Source organism: Eupeodes corollae, chromosome 1 (assembly GCF_945859685.1).
Source record: "Eupeodes corollae chromosome 1, idEupCoro1.1, whole genome shotgun sequence".
In the NCBI taxonomy this organism is placed as follows: Eukaryota; Metazoa; Arthropoda; class Insecta; order Diptera; family Syrphidae; genus Eupeodes; species Eupeodes corollae.
This window is the reverse complement of record NC_079147.1, coordinates 192815011-192839945: the sequence shown is the minus strand read 5'-3', so window position 1 is coordinate 192839945 and position 24935 is coordinate 192815011. Positions and strand designations below refer to the sequence as shown.

Sequence of the window (24935 nt, the reverse complement as noted above, 5' to 3'; positions counted from 1 at the left end):
ATACCAATGACCAAAAACACTCTATATAAAGATATAAATCCCCGGTAGACATCTTGGTTTGCCTACAAGCTAAACCGGAAATCAGCCTCATAAACTTTTTCATAGTGTGCGTGTAATTTCTTCTCCAATTTATTAAATTTCCCCAAAAAACTCAGTAAGTGTGTCTATGTATGCGTGAAAACACGTCAATTTTTTCTCGTTGAATTCGTTCACATTACAAATACAACAATGTAAACAAATGGGTTTTGGAGGGTGATACGTACGAAGGATTTATATCTTTACTAGAGTGTTTTTGCCAATGACACCAGTCGAAATAATAAGACCAATAAGTCAAACGAGACAAATGGCTCCCATCAATTGGACTAGTAAGACCAACGAGACAAACAAGATCAACGAGACTAACAAAACCTATTAGACCAACAGGACGAACGAGGCCAACAAAATGAACGAGACCTATCAGAAAAATTGTGACCAACAAGACAATTGAGACCAAAGACACAAATTAGGAAAGAAGATCAACGGCCCGAAAAAAATGAACTAGATAATCAAGGCCAACGTGACAAACAAGATCAGCGGGAACAACTAGAAAAACTAAAACAACAAAAAAGCAAGACTGAGAAAACGTAGAAGACCAAAACGAATAACGAGGCCAACGTGACTAATAAAACCAATGATACCAACAAAAGGAAGAAGGTCAACAAACCAACGAGACAAACAAGATCAACAAAACTAACGAAACCTACTAAACCAACAGGACGAACAAGGCCAACAAAATGAACGAGATCATCAAAACCAACGAGACAAACAATGACACCGGGAACAACGAGAACAAGGAAATAGCAAGATGAAGAAGACCAACAAGTCAATCGAAACCGATGACACCAACTAGACTAATAAGACCAACAAGACAAACAAGGCCAACTAGACTATATGAGACCAACGTTTCTGACGAGATCAATCATATTGACCAAACAAAACAGGACCAGAAAGTGTGACAAGGCCAACGAGATAACCGAGACAAAAAAGACAAACGTCAAATTTCTACACACTCTAAAAACTTTTTATAAACAAACACTCTACACATTCTCTACATTTTGGAACAAAATTACGTCTCGGATATTTTGATCTGAACTGGAATCATCTCGACTTGGTTGTGGCATTTTTTTAACTTTCAGAATGTACGCAGCATTTACATTAAAAACAAATTTCTTACACAAAATTTTTACTCCCAAATATAGATAAAATCAGTTTTCCTACAATGGCTTCCATGGATTTTACGAATGGGTCGGCCCGGTAGGAAAATAACTAGAAAAACAATATTGCTAAGCAATAGAATGAAAGAGTTAGAATTGAAGGAACGTTCTTCAAAATCCCTGCTAGCAAATGTATTAGATATTGATGACGATTTTCGGCATACAATATCTGGATCACAAACAGCAATAGGATCATCGGCGTAAGTTCTTTTTTTTCAATTTAAGTAAAATTATGTTATAAAATAATAATATATTTTTCTTATAGAAGCTTTGGCCGGCCGACGACGGTAGAAGAACATCACAACTCTATAGGATGCAATCATAAGGATTTGCATTTAATTCTTAAAGAATTGCAATTTATTACGGCGCGAATGAGGAAAGCAGACGACGAAGCGGAATTAATAAGCGATTGGAAATTCGCTGCAATGGTTGTGGATAGGTAAGTACCTTAATTAATATTAATATTTATAATATAGTGCAAAATAATAAATCAAATTCCTTATAAAAACTCAGAAGACAATTCATATCCAATGCAACGATCAAACAAATAACTTGATCGGATCGGTGTCAAAACACTGTTTGTGACAATATTTGTTTTCTAAGGCGGTGTTCACATTAAACTCCTTTGAAATTAATCATTTTTACATCTTATTCTATATCATTTTCACACTCATATCTTAAAAATGTCTGCCTAGCATCCATATTCCTATTGAGCCATCAACTAAGAGTCAAATAGTAAAACGTCAAAACTAAAATGAGTTGTCTCAAGAGTTTTTTGGAATAACAAATACGTTTTTTAAATCTGTATATTTGTTAGCAACCTACTTCACATCATTCGTGCCAAAACCTTTGTATTGCTCTTAAAAATTGTTTGGTTTTTGTGTTAAACCCTTTGGACCTTCGAGACGACTGCTTTAATATCTCTTCATTGTAAGGGGTGTTTTTTTTAAAGCAGAAAAAATTAAAGTTGGCAATACAATTTTTTAGACGAACAAAGGTGGATTCCATATTGTTTTTTTTTTCTCACCATGATGGTTAGTGCGTAGGACTGTCCCCGAATCTGCCCGTATTTTTTTTTTCAGGGGTACTGAGTGTTGCAAGTCTTAAGGATTCGGCATAAAAACTTTAGGTCCCTTCCTTGCCTAAAATTCTCGCCCACAGGAATGGTCGAGGGTTTTAAGTCACTAGGCCCTCGTTCCCTAGAGGTGCTGCACCACCTAATTTATTTCGAAATACAATTCTGATCAAATGTATGTCGGTCAATGATTATAACAAATTTCATACTTTAGCACTTGGTTTTAACTTTTACGTGAGCTCAAAAAAATCTTAAGATTTCGGTGCCCAATTGTCATCATTTTTTCGTGAAACAACACAATCACAGAACCACACGAGCGCCAACTTCTTGAAAATAAACTAGTTATTTTAATTACTGCAATAAACAATCCTTAATCACAGTTTGGAAGCTCATCGTATCAGAATAATCAGAAAGTCCAATCAGGCCTCTACTGCGCACACCCTGGCATCACGTTGTAAATGGAGAGGATTTTTTAAAAGCCATTTTTTTTCAATTTTTGTTAGGATCCAAGTAGCGAAGATATGACGTTGCCGAAGATTGGCCGTCTTAAGTTCTTGTTTCAACTCAACTTTAAAATCCTTACGGGCTTAGTGTTTATGCAAAATACGCATTATTGTCATTTTCGGAATACCTATTTCCAAAGATCGACAAGAAATCGTTATTGGGCAAGATCAGTAAATATAGGAGACATATTTTGCAGTCAATTGCATTCTTTGAACGCAAAAATAAAGAAGGTAGTAAATTTTTCAGGTGTCATTAATTTCAAATTTGGAAGTTTACTTCACTATCTTTTACGTTCAGTTGATGATTCAGGAAGTACAACAAAATAAAAACTCCATATACAAAAAGGGTCATCCTTTGATACGCCGTGTTTTGTATAGTAAGAAAAAAGACCTTATGGCTGAATCACAAAAACGCTTCAGCTTTGTCTTCGTCTGCGTTACGGTGGGCCTGCTTTGAGGTTGCTTTAAATGACATTTGTATTATTTCATCCCTTCAAAGAGCAAATATTTTGTTTGTTGACATTTTTTTACAGCTGTTGAGCTGTCAGACAAAGGAAATGTTCACATAATAGAACTAGAGCTCCCTTTTGGAGTCATATTACGTTACATTACGTTCTTTTCCTTACGATTGTCAAACGAAACGTTAGGTCGAAGCTCCATTGTGATGTCACGCATTGCATTCCTACGGCTGAACTCGTAAACGTCAGGTGAAGCTGAAGCTGAAGAGTGTTTGTGATTCAGCCATTATTCTTCTCCCAATTATATATGAACCAATTTACATTTGACTTTAAATAAAACTTTGCATTGCAAACATAAATTAAGGAGATATGAAGTTCAACTTTCAATTAAATGGAAAAACACAATCAGTTTAAAATTTTGACACAAGTACACTTGACTTGACTTGAAAGTAAGGGAAATTTGTCTAGACTAACTTTCTAGTCAACTTTCAAATAAAATAGCTTTAATTTGAAGACAATTTTTTAACAGCTAGACAATCAAACACTAGAAACTTGCGTTAATTTCAAGTCACTTATATTGTTCTAGAACGACGCACCCGGTTTCAACTTTCATATGACTTACTTGTCGCAAAAGCTTACATTTTTATGACTTAAAAGTCCTTTAGTTAAGTGAACATTTACAGCTAAATGAATAACATTTTTGTAATGAGCTTTAACAATTTCAATGCTTTGTTGCAGTGTGTAACGCTCGATTTTAAGCAGGCAGCTTTGACATTTAAAAAGCGGGCTTTTCAAAGTGAAACCTCTTATTGAAGAGCCTTTATATTCTCCCTATTCATTTTGCGAGTAAACTTATTTAATTTTAAACTAATGAAATTAATCGTTCAGTATTTAAATATAAAAACAAATCACTAATAGCGTTTTCCATGGGTAAAATAAATACATTTATTTTTTATTTAGATCTGTCAAGACAGAAATTTCCCCTCTAATTAAATTGATTTATTTTTGATTTAAGATCAAATTTGCATATCTGGATTATTTGGTAAATTTACCCCTCTTTGTGTCAATACTATTTCAATATTTTAAAAAAATGTTGAGCTAGGTATTTGACAGCGTGCGTCTCATGTGCACGAAGTTAGACTAGTACAATGTAATGTTCCAGCTGTCAAAAAAAGACCAATTTTGAAAAAAGCTTAACTAGAATGAAAACCACAATATTCATTCTCAGCTAGCAATCAAATTAGCTTTACATTTATTTTCTTCCTTTTTGAATTGGCGACATTCTATTTTCTGATTTTTGACAGCAAAAGTACAAAATTTGTATTCCAAATCTTGTTCATATTTCTGCCAATATATGCGTGTAGAGAAATTTCGAAGATATTAGAACATAAACTGACCAATTATTAAAAAGCTTCAAAGCTAACTGATTTGACATGAGGCAACGATATTCAAAGTAGTAGATCAGTTTTTTAAAATTTGTAATGGCTGAAACACAAACACGCTTCAGCTTCTACTTTGTCTGACGTTTACGAGTTCAGCCATAGGAATTCAATGCATGCTATCACAGTTAAGCTTTGACCTCACCTTTCATTTGACAATCGTAAGGAAATAACGTAATGTTTCGTAATGTCACTCCAAACGGAAACTCTAGTTCAAATTTGCTGAACATTTGCTTTGTCTGACAGCTCAACAGCTATAAAAAAAGACAACAAACAAAACACATTTGCTTTTGGAGGGATTCCCATTGGTTATTATAGGCTGTGTAAGCTACTTTTGATTTTTTCGATTTCAAAACTCAATTTTTTTTGTTTTGAGAAAAAAACTGCATCTAATAACAGAAGTGCCATTTTAGAAATGTCATATTGGAAGTATCATTCAAAGAAACCTCGAAGCAGGCCCAACGTAACGCAAGCGAAGCCGAAGATGAAGCGTGTTTGTGATTCAGCCATAAAGTAAATGATTTTCTGAGCTCCTATTTTGTTGACTGCAGATCTAAAACTGTTACAGATCTTTAACGCTGCTTGTTTAAAAAATGATTTTTAAAGTCGTTTATTTAAGACAACTTAAAAAGTCCAAGGAAAGTTGACACAATTACAGAGCTTGTATCTAGAATTTGTTTTCAGTGTCCCAAATGTCACTCGCTTTTAAAGAATTCTCTAAATAGGGGACCAGTTATAGCTGTCATTGGTTTTCATCATTGAAAACAAACATTGGAATTTGCTTTGTCAGGCCGTTTATATCTATCATTAAAAATGTCTGTCATTGAAAAAAATTTCCTGATCGAGATCCTCCGAAAATTTTTAACTGACAGAAATCTGTCATTGGAATTGTATGAAATTAGAACATAAATCAGTGGAACGATTTGTTCCATTTTTGGACATAAAAGAATCAGCTATTCAGGAAAATAAATGTCTGTCCAGAAAATGGAAAAACACATTTATAGCGAAAAATGAATGCGCTATTTAACTTGTCATTAATCAGTTTATAATTTTCATTTCTAATGAAAGGGAAACACCGTCAAATACCACTGAAATTTACCGAGCTTAATTTTTGTAACAATATCTGCTTCAAATTTTAATTACAACATTCCTCTTAAATGTGCTTCGCGTCTTTTACCGATTTTAAATTATTTAAATTTAAATTGTTTATAGCCTTTCCGATTCATTGAAACCTGAACCATTTTCATAAATTTACATACATATATCTAATAATTTGCCATTTAGACTTTTATAGAAACATGATTCATTTAATGATGGTTTAATGTCACCAAAGATATCCTCCTAAATACAAAAGATAGATATTTATCTATCGTCCTAAATCTGTATCTTTGTTTAAAAATAAGTCAAAGTAGTAGCTTCTATTTTTGTAACATGATAAAATAAATTATGTAAGTAACGTACATAGGTACATATATGTAATGTATATGTATGAAAAGTTCATTACACGTTATATCTTAAGTTTTCATCAAGGGAGAGATATTATCACTTAATTATGAATTTGACTACCTCATACTCTTATATGTATGTCGTCTATACGTTAACATATACATAGTTTAGATGGAGTGTCTATAACTTCTAAAATGTCCTGGGAAATACATACATATGCATAGTGCCTATATAGTTCCTCTGTAAACCTCTTCCTGTATATTAATGCCCTCATTTTGATGCTTGATAATATTTTAATTAAGAAAACTACATATCTTACATTCTAGCTATGATATGGATGGATATAGTAAAATATGTGTGGGTATGGTTATGGCCAAAATATATGTATACATATTTACTGTACTGTACATAAATAGGGGCCATCATAGTCATTTGACTTTGAAGGCTTACATTAATACACTAAACTACATAAAATACTGAACATTCCTGCTGAGCCTACCGGGTGAATAGCAAATTACTCTAAAAGACTATGCGAATAATAAATTTAGTTATAGGAACATTTATGTACCTACCTCTCCCTATCTTAAATTTAGCAAGCTGGAAGAGTTTTTGGCTTCCATATAATACAAGATACAACCTCTGTACCTATCTATGACTCGCCTATATGTAGATAATATAAAGAAGCTAAAATTTGACAATATGTTTCATCATACAAATGCACATTATAACTTCAAGGCATCATACAACGAGTATATTAGGATAAGATGAGATAGAGAGGTGGGTCCATATCAATTTATTATGAATGGAGGAAAGGGCCATGTTGTCAGGTCTCCTGGGATACTCCGGTTTTTTTTTCATATTCAATATGTAGGCGAGGTTAAATTAATTGACTTATCTTCAAGAAAAAATAGATACCTATAATCTATTAACCTTTTGCTAATCTATATTAATTGGAACTTATACAAATACAAAAAAAAAACTAATGTTAAAAAATATGAGGTCATTGATGTCTTTGATTATTATTGAACCCCCAGAGATGTGAATTTGTTTTACATATTGGGAGTGGGGTAGTTTAGTGATGGGGGTGGAGAAAGTCTCAACCTTAACGGAAGGCAAACACACATTAATAGGCCCCAAGGGGTCACCCTTTCTATATCTGTATAAATTCACATGAACAAGAACAACATAATCTTTGTAAGACGTGTAATGGGCTTACGTGATTAAATTTCATCTTGCACGAATATACTCACTGGGAGACAGGAATTGACTGATAATTTATTATAATCCTATAAATGATGAGAAGATAGAACTTTTTTTCAATCAAATTTTTGCTTGTTTTATAGTGGATTGGTATGGGCTTTCGTGTGGAAACATTCTCAGAATTAAGTCTGTGGTTAAAGAAGCTCCTTCTTTTTATTTATTATGTATTTTTACAATTTTATTTATTTATTCATCATCAATAGATATACCTTCATAGTTTGTCCACTTAAATAATCCTCAAATGGCTACCCTTCATTTGCAGTCAACTTCATTCTTTGAACGTACATTTTGATCGAGGTAACGAGTTAGTTTTTCAAGCTCATGATTTTCAAATTCAGAACTTTACTTCGCAAATCTCTACTTTAAGTTAATAGTACAAAAAGTACCAACAAAATTACTGTCTTCAAAACATTCCTCAGGCAAGCTATGTACATGTCCACCACGATTTGTATTTTGTATTGTAAGGAAATATTAGTTATTTCTTTTCCCAATTGAAAAGAAACCATTTTACAGAAAGCATTAAATAAAGTTGTGCAGAAAATAAATAAATCATAGAGTAATAAAGTTCAGCTTTCAGTTGAATTAAAAAACATTATCAACTGTCATTTTGATAGAATTAGACTTGACTTGATAGTCAGGGAGTTTTTTCTTGACTAACTTTTTAGTCAACTTTCCATTTGAAGGTAATTTTTTGGCAGTGTGCTTTTACTGTTCGGGCTGCTTTGTACGAAACATGGAGGACGAATAGGTGAGTGAGCCATCCGCAAACAGCAGGTTCTCACAATCCGTAGGCACTGGCTGGTAAGATGTCATCAGACTGTAGAAGAATGGTCCTAGTTTCGATCCTTGCGCGACTCCGTTGATGGTTTTGAAGTGAAACTCTGTTCAAATTGTTTGGCAAAAGCTTCCACTTTGTCAATCGTTTATGTAAGCTCGATGTTGTTGATCATCATGACTTCCGGCAGTGGTTTTCTCCTACCGATATGAAGCGGTTGATTTCCTTGAATTGTCATTCAAAACCATTTTCTTGCTTAATCTGGTGTTCCCAAGGGAAGTCATCATATCCCTTTTCGATTCAACGAAGTAACGTCATGTCCGCGCTTCGCTTAAGTGAAGTTCTCTTTTTACTAATGACATAAACATTTGTAAAATAATAAAGTCTAATCATGATCGTATTCTTTTACAAGCCGGCATTAGGCAGATTGAGACAACATAAGTGACTTAATTTGCAGTCAACTGCATTCTTTGAACGTAAATATTGACCTTGACAACAACTAGTAAGTTTTTCAAGTATTTGACTACCTATTGTAAAATGTATTTCATACATTTTAAACTTAGAACTTACTTCACTAACCTCTATGTTCAATTCATCGACAAAAACATTATTACCTGCAAAATACTCCTCAGACAAGCTAAAAGTCCGTCTCGATTTGTATTTTGTCTTGCAAAGAAATATTTCTAATTTCGTTTCTAATTTGGCAAGTAACCTTTTTACACAAAACATTAAATGGAATTGTGCAGAAAATAAATAAATATTATTATTATTATTATTAATTTTATTGAATGATAAATAAATTACAAATTTAATAATTACTTAAACTAGAAATTAGATGCCAGGGCTATCTACTAGGAAAGTTAAGTTTTAATTGTAAAAGATAAGAGATATACATAGGTAGTTATTATTGTTGTTGTTATTATTATTTTTTTTTAAATAGAGTTTTTAAATTCGTCATTATACTGTATACCAAATTTATGTTGTCAAAATTGATATTTTTCAAAATATGTTGCAAGTTTTTCTTTGATAGTTTTGCGCAGGTTGAAGAGACTTTTGGACAGAAAAGAAGGTGGGTCAATGTAAGGCTGGAGTTATCCTCGTAGAGATGACAGAGTGTAATGAATGAGTGGTCCAGTCTGAGCTTGATGTATAGCTTAAGTTTTTTTAAAGATATGTTGCTGGGATAGATTCCCCGTTTGGATTTTGATTTTTGTATGAGTAGTTGTAGTTTGTCCAAGATTCTTTCCTTTTGAACTTCCAGTTTACTAGAAGTAAATTGGTAGTATCCTTTTTATTGTGTTGAAAAAGGGCTTTTAATGGTTCTTTTTCTGCTGATCTAGCTTCGTTGCCATTGACTCCAAAGTAGCCGGGAATCCAGATGATTTCTAAAGTTCTACTATTGCAATCGAGTTCGAAATGTTTTCTATAGCCTTTTTAGTTGAAAGGCTATCCGAAAATATGATCGTTTTTCTTTTCTGGGAGTGTGTTATCGCTTGGTACCTACATACATAGCAAACGCTTCGGCAGCAAAAGTGAATGTGTGAGTGGATAATAGCCCTTTGGAGACAACGGAACCGTAGGCGCCAACAACAACAACAACGTACACGAGGTGTACGTGTCTCCTTTGGACGCGTCTGTAAATAGTAGTTTCCATCCAAGAGATTTGTAGTTTTCTGCTATGTCTTGAAAAAGTGTTATGGTGTTACTTGTAAAGTTCCAAGGGGGTTGGCTATTCTTTGCGTAGTTTTGAATAGAGATCAGAACATCAAAGTCTTTGTGAATGTGAGTGCCCTTCATAAAGTGGATTGGATTCTTTGATGTCTCTTTCGATTCAAAATTTTGTTGACTTCTGGATGGTTGGATGTTCTGTATGAAGAGTTTATTAACTTCCCATAGGAAGTTATTGTAATGGGTCCGATTTGTCAAATTGAAAATTTTGACATTTCTCGACGTTTCAAGGTCCCTAGAGTCAAAATAAAAGATTTTTAGAAAGATGTCTGTGCGTGCGTGTGTACGTACGTTCGTACGTCCGTACGTCCGTACGTCCGTACGTTCGCGACGTTTTTTTCGTCGTCCATAGCTCAAGAACCAGAAGAGATATCGACTTCAAATAAATTTTGTTATACAGATAATAAGGCAGAAAGATGCAGAAAGGGCTCTCAAGAAAATTGCGTGGGTGGTTTTTTTACCATAGCAGTTTAAAAAAAAGGTGAAAATTTTGGTTAACCCTTAATATCTTACGAACCAAAAACGCTAGAGACTTGAATTAAATTTTATATAATAGACTGTAACGTGATCTCAAAGAAGTATATTTTTTGAAAAAAATCTATCTAACGGTTTTTTTTCTAAATCAAAAAAACTGAAAAAAAAAATTTGTCACCTCCTAAATTTAACGACTAACATATGATTTCATCTCCAAAACAATTTTGAGCCACGGAGAATAATGTTTTAAAAATCTGATAAAATTTTGAGAAAAATCGTATTGACAGTTTTTTTATAAAAACTAAAAATCTAAAAAAAAACATTACTCAAAGTTCGTAAAAATTAAATATCGATTCAAATATCTTTTCAAAAACTTAAAATTTAGGCTTCAAACTTATTTTATCTTATAAGAAATATTGTTTTCAACATTCAATAAAATTTTGAGAAAAATCGAATTGACAGTTTTTTTACAAAAAATAAAAACCTAAAAAAAAAATTAATAAAAGTTGGTAAAAATTGATTTTCGACGCAAATATCTTTTTAAAAATTGTAGATATTGGCTTTTAACTACCTTTATCTTTTATATATTAAAAATATTGTTGTTAACATTCAGTAAAATTTTGAACAAAATCGAATTGACAGTTTTTTTATAAAAAATTAAAAACCGAACAAAAATTAACAAAAGTTGGTAAAAATTGAATATGGATTCAAATATCTTTTCAAAAACTTGAAATTTAGGCTTCAAACTAATTTTATCTTATAAGAAATATTGTTTCCAACATTCAATAAAATTTTGAGAAAAATCGAATTGACAGTTTTTTTACAAAAAATAAAAACCTAAAAAAAAATTAATAAAAGTTGGTAAAAATTGATTTTCGACTCAAATATCTTTTCAAAAATTGTAGATATTGGCTTTTAACTACTTTTATCTTTCAAAAAATATTGTTGTTAACATTTAGTAAAATTTTGAAAAAAATCGAATTGACAGTTTTTGTACAAAAAATTAAATACCTAAAAATTTAACAAAAGTTGGTAAAAATTGATTTTCGACTCAAATATCTTTTCAAATCTATAAAATATTGGCTTCAAACTAATTTTATCTTATAGAAAATATTGTTTTCAACATTCGATAGAATTTTGAAGAAAATCGAATTGACGGTTTTTTTACAAAAAATAAAACTCTAAAAAAAACAATACTAAAACTTGGTAAACATTTACTTTCGACTCAATAGCTTTTCAAAAATTCAAAATATTGGCTTCAAACTTATTTTATTTTACAGAAAATATTGTTTTCAATATTCAGTGATTTTTATATAAAAACAGTCCGTTTTTTCATAAAAAATAAAATCTATAAAAAATAGTACGCAAATTTGGTAAAATCGATACTAGTACATATAGACAAACTGTTAAGCAAGACAAATCGACAGATTGGATGGGAAGTTATCAGTGTGGGTCGCATCCCAGCCTCTTTTTTTTGTAATTATTTTGGCAGTGGGAAAGTCAATTCTCTCCGTTAAATGAGGAAGTCCAGCTACATTTAATATGTTAATGATGGGTGTTGAGCGTATGGCTCTCATGCAGCTTCTAGTGGCGGAGTGGTAAGGTGTTGTGATAAAACCCAGAGATGATTTGGAGCTTTTTCCCTATTAAATTTTTGATAAAACTATGGATTGGGTGAAATTTATATGGTTCTTAAAATTAAATTTAGAATCCCCTATAATGCCAAGGAATTTCAAAGAATCAACGTTTTTATACAGCTGTTGTCTAAACTGACTTCAACAAATTTTGTACAGTTGTGTTTTGTACATATGTATACATATGAAAAAAAATAGGATTTTGAACATGAAATTATCGAGCCCGGATAGTTACACCATTGAAGAATAGCATTTATAATAGAAGTATACATATTTCCCAATTCGTGGAGGTCTATAATTTTGGAAAAAAAAATGATTAAAGCGTCGGCTAGAGTGAGTGTTCGACTTTATGAAATCTGTCTATTATATTGCTTACTTCATTAAAAGCTATGATTAATAGCACCACTGAAAGTGGGGATCCGTGGGGGATGCCGTTCTTATTTTGGTGTAGATTTGAGTAGATATTGCAATATTTTATTCGAAAATTCCTGTTAGAAAGAAATGATTGTAAACAACATATGCTCCGATCAAAGGCTTTTTGGAAATCTAGACTGAGAATGGTGGAATGATTTCGTTATAGAGTTATAAAGATCAGCCTTTAGTTGAAAGAAAAAACATGACCAACTGGAAATTTTTTGCCACGTGGCCAATCAGATACTAGAAACTCCCTTATGTCGTCTGAATCTGCCCAATGATATTTTTACATTTTGGTGTGAGAAAAACAGCCTTTCCCTCAACCCTTAAAAATTCCAGACGATAACTTTTACTAAAAAACGAATCGGAGTGTATTTGATTATTGTATTTTCGCAGCAAAAACTCTGTCGTGTTTTCATTTTTAAAAATATAGATGTTCATTTTTGTTACATTAACTTACAATTATTTACACATAGCATTAATTTTATTGTGATACCATACGCTTTCTTTCTACAATTTCCATGTTTTTCTTCATCTTGAATGTGCTTGACAAGTACGGACTCCCTTTTACGAAATTCATAAAAATCGTATTGAATTAGGTCAATACAATGTCATTCGCTTTGCTATTAAGGGCCTCCCTATCAACATCGCATTCAGCTTCTTTTCTTTAAATGCAATCTCTCCATGAAAGGCGTGTTAGTAAGGATTTAATATTTCTTCATCAACTTATTAATGCTGAAATTGTTGAACCTTATTTATTATCCTTAATTCCTTTGAATCATCGAGGCCAAGCTCATCATCTGCTTGCATTTGAATTTCCATAAAAGTAACTATTAAAGAATGGAGCTCTGAATTGATAAAATCATAAATTGTTTTCGTTCGGAATCCACCAGCATTTCGGTAATAAGTCCTTAGTTGGAAGGAATGATTGACAAGAACTAAAAAAGAATTCTATTATTTAAAATTTAAATCATTTATTTTACCAACATTTAATAATATCTTAAAATATTTTAAAACATACTTAAACATTACTTTCTTTTTATAAAAAAAAACAATACAAATTAATATTACCTACATATATATTTACAGTTACTTTTTGTAAAGAAAATCAAAGCAGTAATACAAAGCAACTTAAAACACATTTTCCTTTTCTTAATTTTATTTTAACTTTTTAAAGAAAATTGTTTAATTATTTGATGAATGAACACAAAACTCGAGTTAATTCCGGGGATTTTTTCTCCAGTTACAAATCTTCGAATTATCTTTTTCCATCGACTTAGTTAGGTCATTCAGGACTTTCAATTAAAATATACATTTCTTAGAAATATCAGTCTCATTTTTTTGTTTTAAAAAAAAGTTTCCACTCCGTTTTCCTTAATTATCGTCTTCCTTATCTTCGGCTATGTCAACCCAAGTAAATGTGGCTTGTCCATCTTTATCCATTTCAGCAAATTGCAAATATTTAACTTCCCCATCTTCATCCTTGATATACTGTCCATCGCCATCTTCAACTAGAATCGTATCCGATGCCACAACTTCATCATAACCAGCTTCTTCTTCTTCTTCGGCGATGTTGGCGTCTTCTTCTGCTTCTCCAACGCCCTCTTGATGAGTAGTCTCCAGCACTAAGTCGTCTTCCTCTTCATCGGTCGTCTCTTTGTATACTTCCAGCACTCCTTTGTGGCTTATTTGCGGTTGATTCACAATAATTGTGTCATTCACATGCTTCGTATGTTTCATATGGGACAAAAGCAGTGGTTTCCGCATGAACCCCATACCACATTCCAGACATTCGTAGGGTTTCTTCTCGCTATGGATGAATCGATGGGCATTACGATTGTCACGGCTATTGAACATCTTCCCGCATACTTCGCAAGCATATGGCTTCACTCCACTATGAATTCGCATGTGCTTTTTGAAATGCTCCGGATAGACGAATGTGGCACTGCACACCTCACACTTGTGCGGTCGTTCTCCGGTGTGAGCCGACTGGGTATGGTATTCCAACAAACGTCGCCGCTTAAAGGATCTGTCACACAGGTTGCACTTGTGTTTCTTGTCGTTTAAATGGGTGGCTTTTTTGTGTGTCATCAAATTGGATCGTTGGGCAAAGGCCAGAGTACACAAATCACACTTGAACGGCCTCTCGCCAGTGTGCGTCCTCTCATGATCCCTAATCTCAGCTCGTCGGGCGAAGCCCTTACCACACGTCCGACATATAAACGGCTTATTGCCCGAATGCACAATCTTATGAACGTCCAAATTATGCTGCGTCCCGAACGCCTTCTGACACACCTCACATATAAACGTCTTCAGTCCCAAATGCAGTTTCGCATGCTGAACTAGGTTTTGCTGATTCAAAAACGACTTATCGCACTTATCACAACTATACGGCCTCGGTCGCTTCGTATGGATTTTCATGTGAGCCTGCAGCGTGTATTTCGAGGCGAAATCCTTACTGCACGAGGCGCATTTGAAGGGTCGCTTGCCTGTATGCATGTTCATATGCTCGTCGAGCAGATTCTTTGAACTGTACTTCTTATGACACTCCGAACACTCGTGCTGCTTGGTCGACGTGTAATGCAGGCGTTTGTGTATTCGGAATTGACGAAGATTCAAAAAGACCCGCATACAATTATCACAATGGAATTCCCCCTCTTCGGCTCCACTCGCATGAAATTCGTCCATATGCTCGCTTACTTCGTTACGTTTATGGAATCCCTTATAGCAAATATCACAGACGTAGAATTTATAATTGTGGACAGTTTTCAAATGATTTGAAAACAGCATAGGTTCGTGTTCGGTTTGCTCCGGGCATAATGCACACAAATATACAGCTCCAGTGAATACAAATTCTAGGCCTAGTTGTTGTTGATCTGTCGATTGTTGGTCTTGTTGTTCACGTTTAATCGATCGATTATTACGTTTTTGTTTTTTTATTGAAATTGGTACATCTTCTGGGATTATTGGAGGATTATCTAAAAAGAAAATAGAATGACAAAATATAAAGGTTGTTATGGAAAAGGTGCTCGACAAATTGACTTACCATCATTGCTGCTATTGTAATCAATTGCAGATTCATGGACATCATCGATACTGTTGTCGTAACTTATTACAGAAGTTTGCTCAATTATTTGCTCATATGGGATTTCTGAAAATTGTCCAAAGATAAGAAAATAAATTATTGGAAGAAAGGTTATAATAGATCAACACACTAAGTAGATAAATTTCCCGGTCATTTTTGAAACTAAGAATAAGAAGAATAGGTTTTCAAGTCTTTTTAAAATCGAGAAACTTGATCATAACTTTCATCTTGCTGCTATGGAGTCTTTGAAACTATGCGAAGGGTAATTCAAATCTTTATTGGAGGTACAGAGAAGCCTCTTTAGATGAATTGGTGGACTAGTATGTGTGAAGGAAGATTCCGGAGGGCCCCGGAGGGCTCGAAACAGGAACCTGCTCGAAAAGATTTTTCTACATATATTTTATGCTTAACAGTAGACTGTAATATACTGCTTTTGAGGGCGTAAACCCATCATCTGAAGCCTTTGAAATGTGCAATTCAATAACATGGTTTCACATAAAGTATTTTGTAGTACTATAAATTGTTGAGACAGTTGGCCATTTCTCGTTTTAATCTATGCAGCTTAGATATCGAACTAAAGCTTAAGTGAGGATATGCTAAAATGGTGGCTGCTAAGCGACATGGCTATTGTTTAAAAAAAAAGAAACTAATGACTTTGACTAATCTTGAGAATGTTGAGAAAGCTGGGAAATTGCATTTACAAAAAGATGAAAACAAGTGTTGATCCTACTTTGCCAGATATTTTATTTTTCTTGAGTGACTTTCCAGTCAGTTTTCCAAAAAAGCTGCCTTAATTTCAAGGCCATTTTTTGAAAGCGTGCCAATCAGATTCTAGAAACTTGCCCTTCCTTTCAAATCCCTTAAGACGTCTGAAGCTGCCCCAAATAGACTTACTCCTGAACAACGTTTAAAAAACGCGTAAATGTATTTTAATAAATATGATTTAAAATCGAACCAGCATAAAAGTGTTCATATATGCGTTTCGCCCTGATGTAATGGTTGGGCTCATCAGAAGATGACCATTACACCTTGTTTTGACGTATATTTTCCCGAATAAATAGAGATTCCATATAATCCGACCTACATAGAGCAACTGCGAATTATAAGTTGCTACAAGTCTTTACAGAAGATTAATTGAAGCTATTTTTATTGCCTTGCTAGGGGACTTTTGAAGAAGAAATATTTGGCTGTTAACAGTCGAATTGTTTTTTTCTGAACACTGTTTATTTTAATAAATATGAAACCCGATACTAAATTCTTTTCCATAACATTAAATTACATGTATTTCATTTCTTACTGAGAACCCGAGTCTTAAAAAACACCCTTCCTAAGGGTTTTCTCGATTTTAGTCTGGTTCTGGGACATGGTGTGTTATGTTTGTATTTCTTATAAAAACTGCATACAACTCAAAAAGAAAGAAAAAAACCTCTCACCTTCAGCAATTACATGCAAATTATTCTTCTCGTCATAAACCACCGGCAGCGCTTCTCCACTTTCTAAATCCTCCTCAGGATTTCCAATTAAAATAGTTTCTGTGGCATCTAATTCCTGAACAATAACATCATCTGGCAGGATTTCTTCGTACTCTTGTTCGCCTTTCTCTTCAATCACCAAATTAGAGATTTCTTGACTGTCCATTATCGGAATATGAGCAATTAAACCCTCAACAATTGCTGGTTTCATTTCATGAGTGAAATCTTCTTCATCATGTCCTTCTGCTTCTTCTTCTACTACTCCTTGTTGCTGCGGGGGTTGCAGTGTTTGAGTTTCATTGGTGAGATTGCCATCATCCCCTTCCTGCAATTGCATCATCTGAACACTATCATCGATGTTACCAATCTCAAACCATATTGGTTCGAAATTATTTTCCTTGGCCGTGTGATTGTAGTCGTTGAGAATTTTCACACGAAAATGATAGAAACTCTTTTCGATTCGTTCATATTCCAATAGGATGAGATTACATTCATCACAAATTAACTGAAAGTTATAAAGAAAGAACGAGTTTTCAGGGGCTGAGATGGATACGAAATCAGGGTAGGTACTTACTTTCGAATGGACACTGTGCTCCTCCAAATCCTTTCCCAGCGCCGAGGAAAGAATCGCAGCTAGAGAAGTGTGACTTTGGCCATTTTCAGTGAGCTACAAGAAACCAACAATTAATTTCTATTAATTTGAGAAGAACAAAGATGCAATTTTTACTCGTTTTTCAAACATATGCCATGGCTCATCGCCATCGGCAAAGATTTTGTTACAGAGGTAACATTTGAAGAATTCTCTGGTATAGTGTGCTATTCGATCCATTACTTCAGTCATTTTCTCAAAACCCAATTTGTCTGATGCACTTTTGTGGAGCAATTCTTCTTCTTTTTGATTTTAATTGATAGTTAATTGATATTGTGATGAATTTGCGAATTATTTTGTGAGTTAAATGGCAAAATTTAAGGAAATTCTTTTGTATTTTGTTTAGAAATGAAAAATGTGTACTTTACGCTAAAGAATGAATTATGCCAAATGTCAGCAGAAAAAGAAAATGTAAAAAAAGGAATGGGGAAAAATTCAAAATTCAACGCGCATGTCACACAAAGAATAAAATGTAAAAATACAGGCAGCCATTTTGAAATGGCCGTATTCAGGCGTGGCATCTGGGATTTGATATATATTGTAGTAGAGGGTAGATTATTGATTTTTTTTAAAATGTGATGTTAACGTTAAAATTGTAATAGACAGAGGTGTAGGTGAATACTAGGTATTTATATAGGTTTTTTATTGAGTGCTGTTTTCCTTTTGTTCGCGTTGATTTATAAAATGAAAATAAACATACACATTTCTTCTAAATACTTTAAAGTACAACTTTTTGTTTTACTTATTCTGTTGATAAACGAGCAAAGAGAGATTTGCAAACATTTGCGTAAAATTTAGTTGTGAATGAAAGCTTGGTAAAGGGTGATTCCTAAAAAGCTATAGGAAAGTTATTCATAAGAAAAAACACATACAATTTATAAAAATGCATGAAATCTTTATTTGAATCGATAGTTTTGTCCATATAGTTTAATGTTTTAAGATTATTTCATGCAAATGTTGACCTTGACTGCGCCTCCAATGGTCCATCTGCTCAGTCCAATTTTGGTATAATCTTTCCAACATTTCGGCCGGTATCTCACGAATAAATGCTTCAATGTTGTCTTCTAATGCGTCAATTAAAGCGGGCTTGTCTGTATAGACATGAACTTTAACATAGCTCCTCTAAATAATGTGTCACAGTCTTGTTGAAACCACATGTCATTCAAGTCAAGCTCTTGCATTTTGAGCAAAAAAAGTTGGATATCATCTCACGGTAGCGCTCACCGTTCACAGTTACGTTACGATTCGCATTATCTTTGAAGAAGTACGGTCCAGTGATGCCACCAGCCCATGAACCGCACCAAAATGTGACTTTTTCTAGATGCATTGGTAGCTCTTGCAATGCTTCTGGCTGAAATTCACTCCAAAATCGACAGTTCTGCTTATTTACGTATCCATTGAGCCAAAAATTAAACTGACCATGAAACGAAAGGAGCGTGCGATGAACTTTATTAACAGAGCACGCTTTTTTATAATAAAATTCAATAATTATCAAGCGTTGTACGTTTGTAAGACGATTCATGGTTAAATTACAGACCAAACTTAAGATGTTTGACAGTGAAACCAAACACGAAAGTTGCGCAGTTGTTTAAACCATTGTTACCAAAAAGATAATAGCTTAAAAATCACCCTTTATATAAAACATATTATACTATCATCGCCATTAGCTTTTGCAGTTTTTTTGACTTAACTTTTGTATATAAAACTTCCAACGTTTCCTTAAAGCTACGTCGAACGTAAGACAAAAACATCTCCATGATACTTTTATACGTTTTAAGATAAATACAATTTTTTTTAAGAGAATTCATTGGAAAGAAACATTTTTAAACATTAAATTCACATTTTTATGATGTGAGATATACAGGGTGACCCAGCAAGTGGTTTATTTTTAAAGCAAAGTTTATTTTGATACTGGAGTCTTAACCATTTCTGTGTGAGAGCAATGTGATCGTTTGAAAGGACCTACAGTTTTATGCCGGATTTTGTTTTTAATAGAAAGAAAGTGGTATGATGGTTAGGGCGTCGGACTTTCATGCCAGAGGTCTTGGGTTCGATCGGCTGAAAACTGTAGGTCCCCTCCATCCCTGACAACAGTACTAGCACGGACTGTTGCGCCACCTAATTTAATTTAATAATAAAAAAAGGCACATAAGGAGCCAATTATAGCTTTCATTGGTTCTCATAATTGAACATTTAGTCTCGAGACTTAGAAGTGATGAAGAGAGTTAATTTTGTAATGTTGTTGTTATGTAAAATGAAACGGATCAGCTATAGTTCTTTTCTACTAAACAAATACATTACTTTACTCATAACTTTTATAATATTTTTTAACTTATTCTGTTGATAATGATCGTTATCAATAAATAGCAGAATGTTCATTTCACATAATCGTTTCACTTAAAGCGAAATTCTTTAAATTCCCACTTGTCCGTTTTGCTTTCAATGATCAGTATTTTTATTGAAAGTCATTTCCAACTTGTCGAAAAATTCCAATGATTGGTTTAAATGATGAAAACTTATGACAGCTATAACTAACTCCTAAATTTGTTTAGTTTTTTTTTTTAATATCAATGTTAAAAAGAAAAATTTGGTTGACCCAACTATCTCACGAACTAATAAAACTATCGACTTCAATTAAATTTTAGTTTACACTTTTAACGTCAAAAATAGTAAGTACTAGTTAAAAAGTAAAAATTAATTTTTGAGTCAAAGGTCTTTGAAACAAAAATATATATTGATTTCAAACTTATTTTACTTAAAGCAAAATATTGCTGTTAATATTAGCATGATTTTTATAAAAATCCGATAGTCTTCTTTTTTTTTACTTCAAACCTGAATTTTGGGTTGCTTACTTTAGACTTCAATCAAATAAAATATCATTTGCGTAAAGGCAAAAAATTATCAATTTTTATTATTTTTTTCAAAAGCTTTACTTTGTTTTAGTGCACTATCATGAAATGTAAGGTGTTTTTTGTAGACGTCTGATTTCAATTTGACAATACTTTTTTTGGTTGGTCTTCTTTACAACAGTCACTAATTATGTAGGGTTATGTTTACTCGAAGGTTTACGCAGATAAGCTCGAGACTCCTTGGAAAAGAATATTGGGCGATATTGCTGACATTAGATACCAATTGCTGCAAAAAGTGGTCGAGTATTTAGCCTTGGCTGACCATCCCCGGCAGTAACTTGCTGGAGCTGGCTCGTTTTTGTTTTAATTATTAATGCAAAATTTCAAACCCTTTTCTTTATAGTAAAGCTATATTCTTTGCCATAACATTTAGTTATATTGGTTTCATTTCTTCTTAAAACCTAAACATCTAAAAAAGCTACCTTTAATATTGAAATATTTTGACAATTTTGGTATAAGTTTGAAGTACAATCAAAGCCATAATTTATACTCATAAAATTCGACGTCTGTCATTTCTCATTTGTACACTAAACTTACATTTCCAGTTTAATTCTTTGGGCTTTTTTGGCTCATTGTCTCTGTACAAAAAAATATTGTCAGAGCTGTTGGGTTTTGATACCGTCTAGTTGAGGTAAGCCGTGCTTCAAAAACATGAAAACTAAGCAGTGATTTCTCAAACATCTAAATCTTCGAAATGGTTAGCTTTAAGACGGGTTTAAATAACGTTTCAGTTAAATTTTCATAAGAATATTATTGTCTAAAACAGCAAGTGACAAATCCTTTTATCTAAAATCTTATACTACATGACTTATAAATATTCGAATTCGACATTCAGATTTGTTTTGCGTTTATTTTATTTAAACACAAACAAAGATTACTTAGAATTCTCAGCAACAAAAAAATGTTTATATGTACATGTATTTATATTTGTCATTTATATGACAGTTCCGTATTGACTATCTTTGTAGTCCAATGTTGCATGAAAAAAGGCAGGTTAAGGCCCAATAGCTATCATTGGTTTTGATCATTGAAAACAAACATTGAAATTTTTTGACAGGTCGTTTTTTCCCATCAATAAAAATTTCTGTCATTGAAATCCACCGAAAAACTTTTACTGACAGAAATCTGCCATTGGAATCGTGGGAAATTGGAACACAAATCAGTGCAACGATTTGTTTCACTTTTGAAGATACATAAGCTGTTCAGGAAAATGAATTTCCGCCCGGAAAATAGAAAAATACACTTTTTTCTCAAAAAAAATTCTTCCGATCGATCAGTATATAATTTTCATTTCTAATCAAAGTTAAACACCGTCAAATATAAATTAAAATTTTTTTCCGGGTCGATTTCAATGATAGCTATAACTGGCGCCTAAACCAAGGCAAGTAGTTACTTTTTAAAGGGTCATACATTTGAAACTCAGAACTTTCCTTCACCAACCTCTAACTTAAGTTAATCGTACAAAAACTACCAATAACATTAATGCCTACAAAATAATCTTTAGACAAGCTAAAAGTCTATCACAATTTGTGTATTTTGTATTTTCTAAAGAAATATTACTTATTTCTTTTTCAATTTCATAAGGAAGCCTGTTACCCAAAATATTAAATAGAATTGTGCAGAACATTTATAAATTATAGAGCAATAAGTTGAGCTTTCAATTGAGTAAAAAAAACATGATCAACTATCATTTTAACATAAGTACACTTGACTTGATAGTCTTACTTTACAATAAATCTGCCTTAATTAGAAGACAATTTTTTGGAAACTGGCCAATTAGATACTAGAAACTTGCCTTACTTTCAAGCTTATTGAATTTTGTGATTTTGTGTCATTTTCATAAGCACAAAGGTTGCGTTCATAGTGTGTTTTATGTATAAAACCAAAACAGTTCGAACGTCAATACTGACAGCTATCTGACCTTTGGTGAAAATTCAGTCAGTCATTAAAATTAAACATACAACATTTTATATCAACGCAACGTAGTTGCGAAGCACCAATAAGCCTCGGATACGGAGAATTAACAACCTATGCAAACGAATTAAGGACAACAACGTGCGGCCGAAGAATTAGCAGAGGCCCTAGACTGCTATAAAGCAGACATCACCGCCATCCAGGACACACGATGGGATGGGAAAGGCAAAAAGAGGATGAAAAACTGCGATATTTACTATGGTGACTGCTACCACGAAAACCAACAGCGCTTATTTGGATGCGGCTTCGTCATTTGAGCCAGACTTAGGCAAGAAGTCTTGAGCTATCAATGAGCGCCTCATGACCATACGCATCAAGGCTAAATTCGGCAACACTAGCCTGATATGCGCGCACGCCCCCACAGAAGAAAAAGACGACAATATCAAAGATATGTTCTTCGAGCTCCAAAACATATGAGCAATGCCCTGATAATAAAATTGCCCTGGGCGATTTTAATGCCAAGCTAGGAAGAGAAACAATCTTTTCTGGTATAATTGGGAAAAACAGTCTGCTCGACAGCACTTCCGACAATGGAATCAGGCTCATAGATTTTGCTGCGGGGCGAAACGTCGTGGTAGCCAGTATTCGTTTTCCACACCTCAACATCCACAAAAGAAATTGGAGTTCTCCAGATCAATCTACCGTCAACCAGATTGACCATATTGCGATTGACGCCAGACACGCTTGCAGCATCATGGATGTACGGACTTTCCGAGGAGCTAACATTGACTCAGACCACTACCTCGTTGTAGTCAAGGTAGCACTACGGATTTCCAGACCCAAGGCAAAACAAAGAGGTGCTGGGAGAAGGTACAACATTGAACGGCTACAATCGCAAGAGATCGCCAAATCCTTTTCCGACCGAGTTACAACACAATGTATCGAAAACTAGTAGCTACATTGCCAAGATGCAATCAGAGAAGCCGCCTCTGATGTGCTGGGTTTCAAGAAACCACCAACAAGGAACCCCTGGTTAAATGAGGAATGTCGGCAGGCAAATGCAGCCAAACAACAGTCACACAAAGCGGCCGGCGCTGCATAAAAGGACGAGAGCTGCTCATGAGCTCTATGAGCAGAAGAGGCGAGAGGAACGCCGACTTCTCAGAAGGAAAAAGAGAAGGCATGAGAAGCGTGCGGTCAGAGATGTTGAGAGGTTTAAAAGCAGGAATGAAGTTCGAAAGTCTTATGAACAAGTGAAACGAAATTCACAGGTACATAAACCTAGAACCGAAGGCTGCAAAGACGAAAGTGGAAACATCATAGTGGAACCGCAGTCAATGCTGAGGATATGAAAGGGCCAATTCTGCAGAATGTATAACGGCGACGGCGAACCGAATTCCGCTGTGAGGCAGGATGATCCATTCAACATAGACGAAGAAAGACAACAATCCGGTCCTCCCGAGTTAGACGAAGTAAAGATTGCCATACATAAGCTGAAGTCTAGTAAAGCCGCTGGAGCGGATGGCTTGAATGCCGAGCTCTTTAAAGCAGCTGGAGATTAGTTGTTAGGAGCATGTAACAATTTATCTGTAAGATATGGTCGGAAGAAAGTTTGCCAGATCCTGAAACAATGAGACCCTCTAAACTGCACCAATTATAGATAAATCAGTCTACTTAACATCGGTTACAAAATCTTCTCTGCCGTAATATGTGAACGTCTAAACCCCATCGTCAAGAACCTGTTAGGTCCTTATAAGTGTGGTTTAAGACAAGGAAAGTCCACATTCGATCAAATATTCACATTACAGCAGATCCTGAGCCCAAGAACACCAAATCGAAACCACCATCTTTTCATCGATTTCAAGGCCGCATATGACAGCATATACTGGGACGAGCCGTATAGAGCCATGTCTAGTTTTGGCATCCCTGCCAAACTCGTCCGTTTGTACAGGATGACCATGAAGAATTCAGCAAGAAAGCAATTGAGTGGTAAAGTCCTCTCTCGAGGGTCCAAAGTGTTGCTATATAAGGCCCTTATCATCCACATCCTGCTTAACGGTGCAGAAGCATGGACTATGACAAAAGTGGATGAAAGCACCTTGGGTCGGTTCGAGAGAAAAGTTTTTCGTGTGATTTACGATCCCGTATGCATCGAATGGGAGTGGAGGAGAAGATGGAACGACGAGCTGTACAGCGACGTAGATTTAGCCAGAAGGGTAAAAGTCCGACGAATAAGATGGCTGGGTCATGTAGAGCGCATGGAAATCAATGCTCCGGCCCGGAAAGTCTTCGAATCCACACCCACAGGACAGTGCAGTAGAGGAAGACCGCGGATCAGGTGGCGCGTACAAGTGGAAGGTGACCTCACCCAACTTGGAGCGCGAAACTGGAGACATCTAGTTAGGGACCGAGCTAGATGGAGAAGTTTGTTTGGTTGAGGCCCTAGT

General features: G+C 34.3%; 2 protein-coding genes across 2 annotated transcripts in view; one reads left to right on the top strand and one right to left on the bottom strand.

Moving 5' to 3' along the window:
- Window positions 1-24935, top strand: part of LOC129943480 (neuronal acetylcholine receptor subunit alpha-7) — a 387414-nt gene that overhangs the window by 360132 nt on the left and 2347 nt on the right. Inside the window, exons 11-12 of the mRNA XM_056052973.1 lie at window positions 1239-1453; window positions 1519-1692. Coding sequence (XP_055908948.1) covers window positions 1239-1453; window positions 1519-1692 — 389 coding nt within the window. The remainder of the gene's footprint in view (window positions 1-1238; window positions 1454-1518; window positions 1693-24935) is intronic.
- LOC129943479 (zinc finger protein 502-like) lies at window positions 13533-18060 on the bottom strand. Its single transcript, XM_056052972.1, has 5 exons — window positions 17744-18060; window positions 17591-17683; window positions 16978-17521; window positions 15506-15610; window positions 13533-15437 (listed from the first exon to the last, which is right to left on the bottom strand). Exons 1-5 carry the CDS (start codon window positions 17855-17857, stop codon window positions 13834-13836), a joined length of 2460 nt encoding a protein of 819 aa, XP_055908947.1. The 5' UTR covers window positions 17858-18060; the 3' UTR covers window positions 13533-13833.

Bases quoted from the DNA above. Each gene is read 5' to 3' on its own strand.
- LOC129943479 (XM_056052972.1), bottom strand. From the start codon at position 17,857: ATGACTGAAGTAATGGATCGAATAGCACACTATACCAGAGAATTCTTC. The intron at 17,684-17,743 runs GTAAAAATTGCA...GGTTTCTTGTAG, and splicing joins GGCATATGTTTGAAAAACGA to CTCACTGAAAATGGCCAAAG. The intron at 15,611-16,977 runs GTGAGAGGTTTT...GACAATTTTCAG, and splicing joins TTTGCATGTAATTGCTGAAG to AAATCCCATATGAGCAAATA.